Source organism: Prinia subflava, chromosome 4, assembly GCF_021018805.1.
Source record: "Prinia subflava isolate CZ2003 ecotype Zambia chromosome 4, Cam_Psub_1.2, whole genome shotgun sequence".
NCBI classification, from domain to species: Eukaryota; Metazoa; Chordata; class Aves; order Passeriformes; family Cisticolidae; genus Prinia; species Prinia subflava.
In genome coordinates, this window is record NC_086250.1 from 6,749,011 (window position 1) to 6,766,779 (window position 17,769).

General features: G+C 41.2%; 1 protein-coding gene across 2 annotated transcripts in view; it reads left to right on the plus strand.

The window, feature by feature from the left end:
• FBLN1 (fibulin 1) overlaps nt 1-17,769 on the plus strand; it is a 67,547-nt gene that overhangs the window by 33,354 nt on the left and 16,424 nt on the right. Inside the window, exons 10-15 of one of the 2 annotated variants that reach the window (XM_063395293.1) lie at nt 530-658; nt 1,154-1,279; nt 2,079-2,198; nt 3,076-3,207; nt 3,745-3,868; nt 11,736-12,182. In XM_063395293.1, the coding sequence (XP_063251363.1) occupies nt 530-658; nt 1,154-1,279; nt 2,079-2,198; nt 3,076-3,207; nt 3,745-3,868; nt 11,736-12,090 (986 nt within the window). In that variant the 3' untranslated portion in view covers nt 12,091-12,182. Of the gene's footprint in view, nt 1-529; nt 659-1,153; nt 1,280-2,078; nt 2,199-3,075; nt 3,208-3,744; nt 3,869-11,735; nt 12,183-16,552; nt 16,696-17,769 lie in introns of those variants that run through there. The other variant, XM_063395292.1, reaches the window with a different exon arrangement.

Sequence of the window (17,769 nt, forward strand, 5' to 3'; positions counted from 1 at the left end):
CTCAGGAAACCCTATATTTTGAGAAGAGGAGTAATGATTATCAGCCCCCATAAATGGCATTGAGGGTGACAGTGTCCATGGAACAATGCTGGGTGGTCCCAAATCTCCTTAGTACAGAGAGATAACGCAAGGTCCACTAAAGGCCCCACAGAAGACATTCAAGTAACACCAAAGGACATAGATGCCTTTGGCTGGCTTTTAACTGAGATGGTCTTTGCAAAGAGAGACATTTTTGTATGTGTTTTCAATTTCTGTGAGTGGCTTATCAAAGCATTACTAATGACTCTGGATCTCAGATATCTTAGATTAGATGAAGATCTGATCCACAAATATTGAGTATACATAATAAAACAATTTTACACCTGAATTCCTCCAAAGATTGCCTGATTACTTCATTGCTTTCCTCCCAAGTCCATCAACATTAGGGACACCTTAGAGCTAACCCGCTTTGGTACAAATAGTGAGTTAACGTTGCTCTTCTCTCAACTTGCATAGTCAGAAGTGTACTTAAAGTCACTTTTTGTTTTAGATGTGGATGAGTGCTCATCCTCTAACCAGCCCTGTGGAGAAGGACACATTTGTATCAATGCCCCAGGCAATTACCGCTGTGAGTGCAAGGCTGGCTACACTTTTGATGTCATCAGTAGGACGTGTATTGGTAAGTTGCGTCACCAACCTAAATATGTGCAGCCATGGCTCTTACAAAATGATCCTGTGTAAAGAATGTTACTGCTCTCTGCATACCTTCTGAATTCAGAATGTAAAACTGACTGCAGTATTATTTGGTTGACTCTAAAACCATATTAAAAAACAGCTGATGCTTCAAAGGGAGCTGTATTAGTATTGTCAACATGTTATCTGCTATCCTGTTAAAAAGTAAGGTTGTGAGAGTATGTGTAATTGCTTTCCATGTTATTTTTATAAGTGCCTACAGCAAAAGATTCCTTTAGAAGATCAGAGCAACTTTCTTCTGTATAGATCTAATCCAGTTATACTCTGGTGTGCTTCTAAATGAGCATTTTGAGCACTCTTTTTAGTATGACATTTAAATCTGGAAAATAACAATCAAACTTTTATAACCACATTCTTGTCCAGACTGGTGCTGCAGTGAGCCAGCCAATCCACAGAGCTCTCTGTGTGTTTGTCATTGCAGATATCAACGAATGCAGGCGCTACCCAGGCCGCCTCTGTGCCCACAAGTGTGAGAATACTCCTGGTTCCTACTACTGCACGTGCACCATGGGCTTCAAACTTTCAGCTGATGGTAGATCCTGTGAAGGTAAGGCTGGCAATGCTTTGGTTGTGGAGTGTGAGAAACAGCTCATTGCTCTTTCAGCTGTTTGTTATTTTAGCTGGCATGAGAAGTCACCACAGTGCAGTCTCTTGATTACATGAATGCTGTGTTTCTAAGTCAAGGCCACTACAGCCCACAGCTTGAATATATTGCCTTTAGACTGGATCATTTGACAGGATAAGATGGCACAACCTCAAGCAGGGCCAGGGAAGGTTCAGGTTGGACATCAGGAAGAATTTCTTCCCTGAAAGGGTGATCAGGCATTGGAAGGGGCTTCCCAGAGATGTGGTGCAGTCCCTATCCCTGGAGGTGTCAAAAGAACGCTTGGATGTGGCACTCAGTGCTCTGGTCTGGGTGACAAGCTAGGGCTTGGTCACAGGTTGGACTCGATGGTCTTGGGGGTATTTTCCAACCTTGATGGTTCTGTGATTCTGTGGTGCAGAGGTGTATGGGTCTGCATTTCTGCATTTGCTGCACTTTGAAGGGTGGTTCTACTCAATCAGCCTTGCTGATATCCAGACACAAAAATGTAAGTGTTGGCCTAAAGATTCCCTCCCAGTCTCACACCTTGAAGTACAGTAGGAAATTATAGCACAGTGCAAGTTACCCTATACTGCCAGACCCTGTTAACACACCCTCAGCCCCCTATTTCCAGGTTACTCACTGACATGTGCCATCCTTTTTTATTAAAAAAAAAACTTTCAAAATGTTGTCTTATTCCAGTATTAGGAGTGATGAATATTGCAAGAAATGGAGGGTTCAGGTGTGTAACTTTGCATTTCAGATTTGAACGAGTGTGAGAGCAACCCGTGTAGTCAGGAGTGTGCCAATGTGTATGGCTCCTACCAGTGCTACTGCCGCCGCGGGTTCCAGCTCAGCGACATCGACGGCATTTCCTGTGAAGGTGAGCTCCGCGGTGCTGCAGGGACAGAGGGGCTGGGTGGCCATTCCTGATTGTTCCCGTGACAAACAAGGGCAATTCCATGTAATTTTTTCATTTTAACGCTTGAGTCTCTTTGGTGTTTTCTTGTGAAACTCTATTTAATGAAGGTCTCCCACCCATGTCCTTTTCTAGAAGCATCTCTTTGCATGTGTGGTGTCATTTTTGCTATTTACATTGAATTGTTGCTTGGCACACTTTTTTAACTTGACAGAAATTTGTCTTTTTCTTGAGGAACTACCAGAATTTCTAGTCTTCAGCAAGTGGAGATATATTTGTATGCTACATACATTTGTATTTGCATATTTGTATGCTACATATGTAATATATGATATTACTACGTAGTATTTTATGGATCCTCTTTCTGTGGCTGGTTCTGAACTAATGTGTTCTCAAATACAAGGAGGATGTGGGTGTGACCCCATGGACAAGATTCTGAACTTGGAGTTAGGTCTCCAAGACTTACTAAACAGTAAGGCCTTGGGCAGAACACCCAATTGTGATTTTTTTTGTGAAAAAATAAGGATGAAATTATTCCTCTCCCTCCCTTTTATAAAGCACTACAAGAGATGTCACATCAAGAGATGTAAAGTGCCTGCTTTCGTCCACTACTTTGTCTCTTGGGCTCTCATATAGCTTTTAATTTTCTTCAGAATTCCATTTATTCCTGAAAATCTGTTACGTTGTTGGCTAGAGCAACACATTTCTGATGATCTTCTTCATTGCCCAGAACTTAGAATCATCAAATTGTGTTTGAAGCTCATAGCAGGAGCACTGTACATGTGCTCTGGGTTGAATGTCATGAACACAATATTGAATTAATGGTGTTTTTTTCTTGCAGATATTGATGAATGTGCTTTGCCCACTGGAGGACATATCTGTTCCTATCGATGCATTAATATTCCTGGGAGCTTTCAGTGTACTTGTCCCTCCACTGGGTACAGGCTGGCACCCAATGCACGCAACTGCCAAGGTGGGTTCAATAACTGCAGGGAGACCTCACTGGATTGTGGAATTCTGACAAGTTCTAGCAGGTTTTGGATTTTAAAAATGCCTCTCCTATGACGTTATCAGTAACACAGTACACGTCAGCTAGACATCTGGAGAAATCAGTCTTTAATAATAAATATACAGGAAATTTCAAAGTAATGCAGTAGAGACTACTTTTTAAAACATTATTAAATAATTATAAAAATTTCTTACAATGAAGATTCCAATGGTGAAATGCTATGAGTTAGTTTAGCCATTAAAAGGAAATATCCTGCTGTAAACACGTCAGCAAATATTTAGGTCTTGTCCACTTAGTGGCACTGCTGCTCTTCCTTTTCTTCTGCTTGCTGCTTGGCTGGGTTAGTGTTCTTTTTTGTTCTTCTGCCTCCCCTTGCAATCCTGTAGTAATGTTCAATTGCACCCCATGTTCTGTAGTACCTAATAGGACAGTGCCATTGTCTGGCACGTGCAAGGAGAGGAGAAGCCTGTGTTTAACCCACTCCCCTGTTCCTTTTGGCAGATATTGATGAGTGTGTTGCAGAAAGCCACAACTGCTCTTTCAATGAGACCTGCTTCAACATCCAGGGTGGCTTCCGCTGCCTGAATCTGGAATGTCCCGAGAACTACCGCAAGTCAGGAGACACGTAAGTCCCTTCTTTCTCAAGGCCAAACAGGTTTTTGGTGCCACGATCTCCTTGATGTCGTGCCACTGCTGACTGGACACAGTAGGTTCTAGCAAATAGGAATTGTGTTGGCAGGCCTACCCTGTGTTTTGGACACACACAGGTCTGGTTTCTTTCTCGTGCTTCTCTTTCTAAGGAAAAGATATTCCCTTAAAAAATGCCATGTGTCAGTGGTTTGCACCATAATGATCCCCAGAGCCATAAGCAGATATTCTCTGTCTGGCTCCCTTACAGGCAGCCTGATAGGAAGGCTACATTTGGCTTTGAAATCCTTGGCTTTTATTTCAGAATCACACATAGACTTTCCTTACTTTCACACTTCAGATAAAGGGTTCTTTGTAGCTCCCTCTCTGAACTCTCACCTGTACTGTTGCAAAGCATTGCAAGAATGTATTATTTTTGGTACCATTTAATTGAATCATAGAATATTGAGGGGTTAGAATGGACCTTAAAAATCATCTAGTCCCAACCCTCTCTGCCATGTGCAGGGACATGTCCCACTAGACCAGTTTATTCAAGGCCATGTCCAGCCTGGCCTTGAGGACTGCCAGGTTGGAGCAGCCACCTCATTGGCCAACCTGTTCCAGTGTCCCACCCTCACAATAAAAAAAATCTTCCTAATATCTTACATAAATCTCCCCTCTTTCAATTTATATCCAATTTTCACCTGTATTAGAAAACCTGGGAATCCTAGCAAGGGTGGTGTGTTAGCTGCAGCTCATAATTGTGTCTCTAACCTAGGTCAGAAATAGTCTGTGCATTTTGGTGTAGAAAATAGGAGACAGCTCTGGGAGGAAGGGCAGCTGGCAGTTCTTTTATACCCATAAAATAGTAATGGGTATAAAAGCAGAGAGGAAAAGTTGTTGTAAACTCTCAGTTGTGTAGCTGGAGTTTATCTGGTAAAGGTGATGCTTTTCCTCCTGTTCTGTGGCTTTCTGGCCATCCTGTACTCCAGCAATTCTTCCAAAGGCTGCTTCATGGTCCCCCCTGTGCCCTGTACTCAGGTAAGTGTGTGCTCCACCAGCCAGGAAGGAAGGCTGACAAATCACATTTTTTATCAGCCCACCATTGCTTTTCCCAGTCAGTGTTGGTGTGGCCACCATCTGTTAGACAGACCTGAGTACTCTGTGCCTCCTCTGTGCAATGAAGCCAAGTCTGATCTTCATCTCAGGGATTTTGTGGGGATTAGTTAGTTTGCATTTGAGCCTTAGTCTTTGAAATGTCATATAAGTGGCACAGCAGATGTATTTGATCAGAATGCTGGAGAGGAATTGGTGTAAACCCAGCTATTTATAAAATATGCTTGTGTTCTGGAAAGGGTAATAGGAATTAAATTTTAAATTGTATTTGTCACATCAGTGACCAAGTAGTGCCTCATGATGCAGATGTTCTCTTTATTTTTAAGACTGTGGGTTCTTTGGTATCATAATTTTAAAAAAGTGCAATGTGCAATGGGCCACTAGGCAGAATGAGCAGATTTCTACTCTTATGGACATTCCTGTGTTGCAGAGTTCAATTTATAAAATCCATGTTGTACACACATTCCATTTCATTTTCTCTCTTACCTGTATTTGACTTCATTGGCTATCTGAGCTATATGGGATCTTTTGGGAAAGCAGAATGTCTGAATTGTTTTGCTGTGTCCAGGCTGTTGGGCTCTATAATGGCTTTCTCTGCCTAACTCAGACCTACTTATAGGGCGAGATCCTTCTGATGTGCTCAGGCTGTAATTAGGCCAGGTCAGACACAAATCCTGCAGCTGCTCAGTGAAATTCTAATTATTTTAATTCCTTGAGTTATTATCTTCTTGGATTTATTAGGTTTCCCCCTCTCAACAGCTACAGATAGTTACTAAATGTATTGTTTTCAACAATATTGTTTGCATAAAGCAAGGAGAGCATGAGTTCATTGTTATCACTGACCAAGTGCAGTGTGTTCTGCAGGTGCTGGAATCAGGGTTCATGGTTGGATTACCTGATGCTCACAGGGGAGCAGTTTCACAAGACAGCTCTTTAACACCCTTTTTACATCCAAACTACATCTCCTTGACTGAATCAGTTTTGCATATATACCCCAGCAGGGCTGACAGCCAGCATATCTTTGTTACGTTCTGCATGATAATGACATTAAATTGCTTTTGCACCCAGGCTCTAGAATCAAAGTAGTTGGCTGCTTATCACATCTAGTACAGATACCATTTTTTCTCTCCTTCTTATTCAAAACACATTCCAGTTTCACCAACTTGGCACATCATAAGAAAGACAATGTATTTTTCCATTCCCATCAAGCTGGCACCTCAGGAAATTTTTTTACCCTGTTCCCTATTATTTTCTTCGGAATAGCTATAATTTGATAGGCTCCAGTCCTGTAAAGCCAAGTTTCTTTATTCTTATTTTTCCTAAAAATCCTTATTTAAAGGCAGCAGCACTTAGTGATGCAGAAGTTTCTTTACCCAATACCTGTAAAGCAGAGTTTTTTGCATGGTGGCTGTTGCATTGCCATTGGTGAAGTAATTGCAGTATCATCCCAGACTATGGGTTGAAACCTCAGAATGCTGTTTAGGTACTCTGAGCTCCAGGAAGAAACAGTCTGTGTTATCTTCTCCAAAGACAGCAAAATGCCTGGCCTGATCTAAATGGTAACAATTTTATTTGAAGGCCTTATCTCTTTTACTTAAATTCTGCTTTTTTTTTCATTGATCAGTCTATAGGCTTGGTACTTTTCCCAGGATAGATAAGATCTGCTGCTCCTCATAATAGAACTTAACTTGCTGCACTGCCTTGCCAAACCGTTTTTGTTTTCAAATTGCATAACAATTAACTTCTCTTTATATGGCATTGAAGTCTAACATTTGTAATATTTAAGCCAAGAAAAATAGTAGAAAAGATAAAGAAGCATTTATGGCAACATGTCAGACGTGTGCTGCATTGAGCCAAATGGGGAACTATGTGTGTTTTCTAGACATGTCTGCATATTATAAAGGTTGCCTGGTGCTTATCATTATTAGAACATGTTTTTAGCTCCTTAAAATTTTGCCAAATTTTACCAATGGCTAAAATTTTACATGCCAGGTATCTGACTCAAGCTCAAGTTTTGGCAAATTTCAGCCATCGCAGTTCACCCATTTCCAAGAACAAGTGTAGAGAGGAACACACTGGTTTGTGTGTTTTAAAGACATTTTGGTGATTAAAAAAAAAAAAAAAAGATTATAACAGTTTACTGTTATGGAGTGGAGCAGAAATCTGAAATTTGCCAGGAAATTGCTTTTGTGCTTTTTGTCATCCTTACCAAAATCCTCTGAAACTTTTGAAATTATAAACTTTGTAAAATTGCATTTAGCCTTTTTTTTTTCCCCCCATAAATCTTAGGAAATTAAGACTTTGATGGGTAACTTAATCCACTCCCCTATGCCAAAATAGGCTCAGATGTACCTGGAATCTTTCTGAGAGTTCTTTATTTAACTTTTGCTTCTAGTCCCTAAATGATAAGGATTTCATAGCCTCAGTAGCAATCTGTCTTTGTGCTTGGCTATCTGCCTCACTGCAATTTAATTCTTCCTATCAGTAGAGAGGTCTTTTTCTTCCAGCCACAAAGAGTTCACTTCTGATTTAGTGATCCTGAGCTTCTTACTGCTCTTCAAAGCAGTCTGAGACATTTGGATCTAACTCCCCAGAGTGTCTGAGCCTGCTCCCAGTAAAGCCACAGGAGAGGAGCCCAGTCTGCCTGTCCTGGGCCAGGCCCTGCCTGCCTGGACAGCCCCAGCTCCACGGGTAAGCGAGCTGCTCCTAGCACGGGGGAGAGAGGAGCCAACGGGGTAAGAGGAAAATGCATACTTTGAGATAAGGAGGCTGAACACAGGGAGGGAAGGAGCTGAAGGTGTGTCAAGGTGAGGAGATTGAATCTGGGAGATGTTTCAGGGGTAGCAGGTAAAATGGGGTAAAACTAGAGAGAAAAGGGGCAACCACAGTGGTCAGGACCTTTATGGTCAAGGGTGATTGATTCCAGGGAACTAGTGACAGGACAAGAGGACATCAGGAAGAATTTCTTCACTGAAATGGTTGTCAGGCATTGGAAGGGGCTGCCCAGGGAGGTGGTGGAGTCTCCATTCCTGGAGGTGTCCGAGGAATGCCTGGACATGGCACTCAGTGCTCTGGTCTGAGTGACAAGATGGGGCTTGGTCACAGGCTGGACTCAATGGTCTTGGAGGTATTTTCCATCTTTAATGATCCTGTGATTCTATTCCAAATTTGGATGAGGACCATCAGAGAAGGGAATAATTTGAGATGGCCACACAAAGATCCTGAGGGAAAGGATCTGTGCTCCGGGTCTAGGGCTGTGAGGTGGAAACTGAGAGAACTAAGTGTCAGCCAGGAGAGAATGGAGCAAGAGGAGGAGGATTGGCACTGGCTGAGTAGACAGTCCTGATACCAAATATTTGAGCAAGCAGCAAGGGCCATAGGCTACAAAAGGGGATAAGAAGAAGAAACTAGATTAGGAAAGACAGATGAAGGAGAGAAGGATAGGATGTAAAGGCTCAGTGCTGAGGGCAAAGAGAACACAGTTTTGTCTCCTCTACAGCTTGAAATGTCCTAGAGACTTTCCATCTCCACACAGGAGGAGCACACAGAGTGCTTGTCCATCCTCACTACTGTCATCCTCTGCTGTATCCTGTTTTCCTTTCTGAAGCAGGGCTCCAGATTCTCCTCTGGTTAAGAATTGTCTGTGAAGACCAACCACCAGTTGGTTTCATTCCCTTAAAGTTCTGGTCTGTTTAACACAAAAACCTTCCCTGAACAGCTGATCCTTAGCATCAGTGTCCATGATGTGGCGATGGCTCACTTGGACCTCAGGGTGTGGTGCAACCTGAAAAGGAGTGCACACTGATGATAGCAGGAGCATGAGCCTTTGCAGTGGAATATATTCCAGGAGGCCTGGAAGAATCTTACAGCTCTGGAAATCTACAGCATAGAATGTATAGTGAGGGTACAGTTCACTAATAAAACTTGATTAGTTGTTCAGCATGTTGAGTTGGTTTCCCTGTAGGAAGTAAATCATAAAGCCATAAATCTCGCTAATGAAAAGTTCATTTTCCTTCAGTTCATGAGGAATTGTTGCATACCACTCGACTCCTTTGAGCATAATGAAGTGAAAACCTGACTCAGAAATTAACGTGAGGGAAGGCACAAAATATTTTTCTCCTTGTTTTTCTGTTAAAAAATATATTTATTATCTACAAATGGAACCCCTCTAGTTTTGGTAGTTTTCTTTTTTCAGTTTTTGGTACATGAAATTCAAACTAGTGGTAATTCTTTGAAACCAATATTTCAACCACATAAATAAGCAGAAGAGAACAGAGTAGAAAGTGAGCTAAAATAACTGGGTTCAAATTCAGGAATAAGCATTTAGCAGCAGCATACACTTACGTTTGTAGCGCATGCACCCAATTCCAGAGTTTTGCAAAGATGTACAACTGCCCCTGGGCTCTGGGCTGGTTTTCTCCCTCATTAGCAGCAGCCTGTTGCATTCTCCCACCCTGTGATTTCCTGCTGCCCACTGAAGGTCTAGAGACTACACCGGGGTTGAAGTGCTCTTTGCTTCTTGCCTTTGACCCCAGAATGAACTCTGATTCTTGAAAGCAACAATATTTGCTGTCCCTCCTTTGTGGTTATTTGATGGAACAATTACTGTACATTAGCTGAACCTACAGTGCAGTGTGCAATGTATACCACCAAAGTATGATATAAAAGATGATGAATCTTGAATAATTTTAGCTCCTAGCTGCAGGCACATCTATCTTCACAAATAACTTTCAGAATCAACAGAATGTCCTTTTTCAAATCTTCGAAAGCTGAAAGCTTTGGGGTTTTGTTCTCCTAAAAAATTCTGGTCATAATTTCAAAATGTATTTTACTTTTATAAAATAGTAAGGGGGAGCATCTTTATGAGACTGTAGGTGCTCATAAGCCTGTACATGCTTCTAAGAAGTTGTACTTGAAGAAAACATTTCCAGCTAAGGAATTAACTGTCTCAACTTGCTCTGTGATTTCAGCAAAACCAAGTAGCCTCATGATTTCAACAACACCAAGTCATTCTCCTTAGTGGAGTTATTAATGATGTTTCAGAAAAGAATGTAGAGCGCTCCATACCTGAAAATACTTCAAGAGTATCCACACCTAATTAGCTGGCCATCCTGTGAGGACTTGTGCATGATCTTTAAACACATGAATAAAATTAAGAATGCATTCGAATCTTCAAAGAATTGCTTCAAAGAACCACTTATGTTTGCAAGTAGTATTAAAATAAAACATGCAACACATTAATTGAAGAACTGAGGGTACTTTTAATTAGTCTTCTTGAAAGTGCTGGTTTTGCATATAATGAGAAGTTCCTGGAATTCAGATCACCATGCCTTGGCAACAAAGTGGGACTTGCTTATGAACCACAGTTCTGTTGGTAGCAGATACTGCTGATAGGAGCTCAAACTCATGTCAAAATAAAGTAATGGAGTGGACACTCAGGTTTACTTGAGGTGGCAAGAAACAAACTATGCATTTATGCTGGAGCATTTCTTGGTAAAGAAAGAAATTTTTTAGGTTCCAAAACTTCAACCTGGGGACCAAATACTGCTTGGAGTGGAGAGACTATTGCATATAATTTAATTGATTTGTAGTTTTACAAGAGGCAAGTTTGGAGCTAAATGCTCAAGCTGATCATGATGAAATTTTGCAAAGTCATCACACAGCTGAGATCATTGTTATCTACCTTTGCTTCCACACACCTGCCTGAAAGGATGTTTGGATATCTGTGTGGTGATTCGGTCATATCTTTAATCTGAAATGCATACAAACTTACCCAGTATGCAATCCCTTACAGACTTCTCAAACCCACCAGGTACCATGACATGTCAGATTTTCTTTAATGTGCTGGTAAACTATAACACTCTTAAACAGCAGTGACTTGGATGCCCATAGCTGTCTACCATATTTTCTGGACAAAGTTCACTTCTCTCTGGAACAGAATTCATGAAGATTGTGACTGCTAATGTAGAGGTTTGTTGTTCCCTGCCAGCCTGTATGGGTGATCTAGCACTCTGTATTTCCCACTGTGACACAGTGCTAAGGGAATGAAAGAACAGAGGGCAAATTCCTCTCTCGGAATCATTCCCATGACTTAGGGCTATGTAAGAGGGGACTGTGTAGGACACACGTTGGAGACATCAGGCCATTGGATCTTGTTTTCAGAGCTTGCCTAGATGGGTGTTAGACTGACTCTGGTTGGTTCTGATAGTGCAGAGTAATGCTGTGCCACATCAGCAGGAAAAGGTTCATCTTCAGAGACCAGCTCCTTGGACATTCATGGTTTTCTGAATACTTCACTCAGTCTTAAAATTAAGCCAGGCATCCCAAGTAGGACACAGACAACTCCCTAACCACTTAGAATCTCATCCTTTACTGAACATATGTCAAACCAGCAAAAGAATAACTTGGAGGGGAGAAAAGTGCCGGTGTTCTCCCTAGGACAGCTTGGCTGACGTAAATGAAAATAAACTCTCACCCCCACTGAGGTGCCAGACTTGATCCATCTGTGCGTGCAGAGCAAGGGCAACACTTCTGACAATGGCAACGCTTCTCCCAAAGCTCCAGCTGCAGGCAAGTTCATCCTTATGGAATTCATATCCCTTTGCAATAGGAGTGAGGTGCCAGGCTGAAGAATGGATACAGGATGCAAGTCAGCCTGTCTTTTCCCACCCCCCTGCCCTTGCTCTCCCTCCCACCCGCTAAATGTGCGCTAATCTTCCTCTTGTCTTGTGTTCTCACTTTTCTTGCAGTCGCTGTGAGCGCTTGCCTTGTAATGAAAATAAGGAGTGCCAGAGCCTGCCTCTGAGAATAACCTACTATCACCTCTCTTTTCCTACCAACATTCAAGTACCCACCGACATTTTCCGCATGGGTCCCTCCAATGCTGTCCCTGGGGATAAAATTCAGCTGTCCATCATCAGCGGGAACCAGGAGGGGTTTTTCACCACAAAAAAAGTGAACAACCACAGTGGCCTTGTGGTCATGCAGCGTCAAATCACAGAGCCCAGAGACCTTCTTCTGACCATTCAAATGCGACTTTCCCGCCATGGAACTGTCAACACATTTATTGCCAAACTTTTTATCTTTGTTTCTGCACAGCTTTGATCCCTAACTTACAGCCATCATTGGCTACTCCTTCTCTTCTAAGAGTAGTTTCCCCTCCCACCCAATTTTAATAAAGTTTTAGTTCATCTGTTGCATGCTGCACTTGCATTTTTATTTGCCACCATCACTACAGTTTTCCACTTTACCCTATAATTCAACATCTTAATTCGTGGAGATTCTTCTGTGTGCTCTGCATCATAATACAAAGCAGAAGTTGGTATCTGAGAGTTCATTACCTAAACATACTGAGGACTGAAAGCTATTCATTTATTTCACACAGCAGGGGAGTCATCTGATCATACACAGTTACATATGTTTAGGTCTAAATTTTCTAAAGGAAATAGATACATATTTTGAACTGTCTCAACGGAGACATCTCTAGAAAACTTCAGCAGTTGTGCAGCAAATAGTGTGCATTTTCTGAAAAATCTGTCAAAAGGTCATAACTTGGGCCCTGTGGACCCCTGAGGTGCCCCAGCACATGGGTCAGTATAAAAGTGTGCAGACAGATATGTCCTATTTATTTTTGCTCTCTTGTATCCTGTGAGCTAATGCTGATTTCCACCAGGTACAGATCTTAGTTCTAGCTTCTAAGGATGGTACAAAAGCTAATCTCCGCTAAAGAACATTTATTTGAGAGATATTTCATCTTTCTTCTGTGGAATATTTGCTGAATAGAAAAACTAATGACAGCAGAATAGCAATCAACTTTGTAACAGCATTCAGCCAATAGCAGAGAGCTCCTTTCTGTTTCATAAGCTATATCCTGAAACGTTCCCATCTACAGGAACATTTGTAAAAGATATTTGATTTGTGTCATAACACTTTTGTCTCTCCAGCTTTCATTTAAAGCTGATAAATTTTGATCAGTAAAGACTTTATCCACAACCACCATCACACCAAACCATAACTGCCCTGAAAAGTCAGTCAGAATTCCAACATCCAAATCTTTCTTCCTTTACTTTGACTTTCTTTGTTTACTTCTAGGCCATCAAGAACAATGTAGACAATACAACTGGAATTCCTTTGGAATTCTTTTGTTTTCTGAGCTGGAAGAGGATTTATTTATTACACATAATCCATGTGTTGATAAATATTAAAAGCTCAGTCCCAGATATATTATCCAAAAATTAATGTTCTACACTACCCTGGGCTCAGTTACCTCTGGTGCTCATTACACAGGCAGAACAGTCATTCCATAGAAGAACAGGGAATAATCCATTTGAATGCACCTATAGAAAAAATACCTCACCATGTAAGCGCTGACAGGGTGCAAGGGTAAAACTGGGAACCTTCCAAACCAAGGTCATGAGCCTCAATCACCCGAGCACAAGGAATTTCTCCATTAGCTGGAAGCTGCAGGCTCTCAGGCTCATCGTCAGCCTGGATCAGTGCATGATCACAGCACTCTGCCAGAATATTCCATGTTCCCCAAGGCAGAGTTCAGCCCAGCTGGCTGACAGGAGCTTCAGTCTCATGAGGAATGCCAGTGTTTAATAGACCTGTTGACACCTCCTTACAAAGCTGCCAGAAGCTGCCAGTGAGGATAGAGTCCCAAGTTTAAATACAGAGAGCACAACCCTGTGCTATCTGAGCTAATGGGGTTTATTACCACCACAGAGGATGTAAATGCCCTCTGGCTACCAGTTCCTTATGAAGCCATAATGAAGTAGGATAAATATTCAAAAATAAACTGTAGTTTTGCAAACATTAATATATATTTTTGGCAGGAAAAGAAGGGAGTTTAAGAACTTGGCCCTTGGTGTTGTAACATGCTGCCACATTAATTGAATTTAGCAAGGAATTCAAGAGCACTAATTCACGTTCCCCTGTGTTAGATGCTTGAATGCTGCAGTGTCACTGGGACTTTCAGGAGCATGTATGTAACTACATAGTGCTATTCATGTTTTCCAAATGAAAATGAAATCACAGCTCCTGGTCCAATTAGTGGCTGAATCTAACAGATAATAAAAAAAAAAAATAAAAAAAATAAAAAAAATAAAAAAAAATAAAATCAATCATACCAGGACCCTAGAAAAATGAAAAAATTGTACTCAGGAAATAATCAGAGCAGCTGAGCTGTTTCTTAACTTTCTTCTCTTTGAATGAAAATGCCCAGAGGAAAGACAATCTCCAAAGTTGTAGTTCGTGCTAGTGGCAGAAAACTTGAAGGAAAGGTACAAATAAAAAATTTCTCAACACTGAGGAAGAAACTTTTACCAGTCACACTCTCCACAGTAGGAGATCATGAGCAAAAAGGAAAACATCAGCTAATCAGAAGATGAAATGCAAAGATGATGTGTAAGGATAAAATTATAAAGTATTATGAGAACAGAGCATGTAATTTATAGCAATTATCAGAACTTGAAGTAGAAATTAGTTGCCAAAAAAGTTGCTCCAGTTTGAAGATGTTCAAAAGATGAAGCAATGAAAGAACAAAGTGTCATCAACTGCATTTTGGATATGCTGGCATGAGGCAATTAGCAGGGATAGCAAAAGAAAGGAAGTCAGAGAGTGAGTATAAGGAAAGCACAAATTCCAGTTCAGCAGTGTGGACAGAGCATGCAAACAAAAACCAAGTTAGTGGGATTTGTAAGAGGAGAGACAAAAGGTGCAAAGAAATAGAGTTGGCACAGACATTTATCTGTCACATATGTGGTTATGAGCTGGATGGATCTGGAAACTCAGTTTAGATGAGAACTAACACAAATTACTTGTGACCTTTGAGAGCCTCTGATCAGTACCAAAGTCATGTCAGAAGGCTTTATTCCATAGGTGAGAATCATGAATATGTCTTACTTAGGACTTCATCTTACAGAAAATTACGGCTTTATTGGCTAAGTATTTCAGAAATATTTTGCCTTTTGTTCCAGCTGAAGTCAAGAGTAAAGCTCCCTTTTATTCCCAGGAAGAAGCAAAAGGAGCCCACCACTGAGTGCCTGAGACACACCCACCACAATCCTTTTTGCATACAAATTCTATTCTCTAAATACAGCTGTGGTAATTTAGGATGTTCGATGTGTTCTAACAGTACTTCATCAGTAATAGTGCCCCAAAATAAATTATGCAAGCTGCTGTTCATAAGTGAGGTGCCCAGGACATGATAAGATTTTGTACTCAGATATTAGTGGGAAGTAAAAGGTCTCTTCTGGCCTGTATCTCCTGGCCATTCTCAAAGCATCAAGTACAGGGTGTGAATACCAGGCTCAGCTGGAGTTTATGAACTCAGCTCTGTTGCCTCCCTGTGGACTGTGCCAGTTCACATCCTTGAAGCATGAGCTCCTTGATGTTGATTGGTGTTTTTCCCTTATTTCACTTCATACAGTATCAGTATGTTTGGATTAATTTTCTTGGATGAGCAGAGGTGGGAACGTGTAATGAGAAGTTATTGATATATTGATTATAAATAGAGCCATAAAGTCCCTTTGAACTTATGAAAAAAGATGGTTTGTAGGTGTGGACTGGGATAACACATTTTGAGAAGAGCAAGAATCATTTCATTTAGAGGTATCTTAACAAACTAAATCTTCCATTAAACTCAGTAAAGTTTTCTCACTTTTAATCTTTTAATTCTACCCCTCTGACACTGCAGTATTTTCTTTTTCCACTTAGAAATATGTAGAAATGGGCAGGTCAAAGTTGAAATCATTTGTGGGGCTTAGTCACATTTTAAGTCCCAGCACAGCCCTTTCATCTCTCGTGAACACAGAGTGGGCATTGTGTGAAGTTCTTGAACTGTAAGTGACTTTAAATTCACTCTAGTGGGCAAGGGTGAGAAGTCATTTAACTTTTAATAGACTTTCAAGGCCGAATGAGCAGCTGGTTGAGCTGGAATATGAAATGACCCTTACCATTTCCCCAAACTCAGAATTCAACCTTTGAGGTTTTAAATAATGTGGTTAACTTTTTTCCTCCCCTGGTTTCCATTCCTCTCTGTTTTCTCAGTTCTTTCAGATGGAAAGGGAGGGTATAAAAAAAAGACTTAAAAGAGGCTCTTCTGGCCCTTGCTACACCAAAAATCATGAAAGTTGGCCCTTTACATATCCATGCCAGGTTTCAAAAATAGAAACAATTCTGTCTGCTTTATATGACTGAGTAAAAAAGGCTTGTGCAAGAAAAAGCAGCTCCACTGAAATTGCTGAGACCAGGCCAGCTGAGGTGTGGGTGTCATTGTTTGGTCATGTTTGTCCTTGGAAAGGGACATTACATGGCACCTTGGGCACTACAGTTCTTGTTTTCACATGCCTGGCTTGAAGAACTGGGTTTGAGAGGGTTTTGACTGCAACTCTCAGCCAAACCAAGATCTTCAGGGGTCCCAGAGTTCTGATGGTCTGCATTTGTCTAAGTTTTTGAGGTGAAGAATCAACACTTGTGTCAATTACAGTTTCTAGCCCCCTAGACTGCAAACCACAAAGTATTTAATATTCAGTCTATATATGAATCTCTTTTTGGTTTCTCTTAGTGTCAGACTAGAAAAGACAGATACCATCCGTTGCATTAAGTCTTGTCGACCAAATGATGTCAGCTGTCTGCTGGATCCAGTCCACACAATTTCCCACACTGTCATTTCACTGCCCACGTTCAGAGAATTTACAAGACCTGAAGGTAAGTGGTTTATTCCTTGCTCTATTTAATAGACTACAGCATATAAAACCTCCACCAGAAATCCTTGCCTAAAGCCAGACTCGCTACCAGTGCAGTAAATGTTTGCATAGCTCCAAATTATAGTTTACTATTCATTTAATTAAAACCTTCGATATCCAGGAGTTTTCATTTTATGGAGGAAATAAAGTCATTCTGAGCTCTAACTCATACTGCTTCCCAGTCTAAGGAAATATTGACTCTGAATTCCCATGTACCACATTTACTCACACAATAGCCATATGCCCTGTGCCATTTTTTCTTCCCTTGTTTGCAGGTTTTGCTGTAGGAACAAGGCACTAAATATATTTCTCTCATCTGTCTATGACCAGTTGTTTGCTACTGACTGGTTACTTGTTCCAGGAATAAAAACCTTACATACAGACATTAATTACAAAATAAATTATATTGAGTATATGATGATTGGCTGGCTTTTGACCTATGAAAAAAGTGTTGTTTGATATAGATTAAAGGAAAGGAAATTCCAAGAACTGGGCAGAAAGTTTTTAAGATAAAGATTTCAAAAAGCACCCAACTGAGTGGCTGTCCTCTGAAGTACCTGCGAGTTTTTAAGTCCTGCAGTTTCATACTCACTTTTCACTCACTTTCTTAGTTCATATAAAACCTAAAAACTTACAGATAAAGAGCCAGTTTCTGCTCCTTGCCCTTGTATGGATTTTCTGGCAATGCATCCATCAGTGGGATGACTGCCTGCAGCCCTGCTGCTCTCAGCACCTCACTGAGTGGCACAGACACAAAGAAAAGGGTATGGAGCTAAGAAAGGTTATTTTGGAGGGGTTTTCAAAGGCCCTAAATCCCCATTTCCAATGTAGCCAAAGTCTCAGCCTTGCTGTTTCAGAAAGTTGTCCCAAGTGAAAGCCAAAGCTGATTCCTCCCCTCTGCACCAGGCAGGAGTGGGAAAAAGACATCCCAGTCCCTGCCCAGGCAGGAACAATTTAACCACGGATGCAGAGCTCCTGTAGGTTCTGTCAGGCCTTGGCTGCCTCGCTTCACAGGGAGTGGAGGAATGCCCCATGG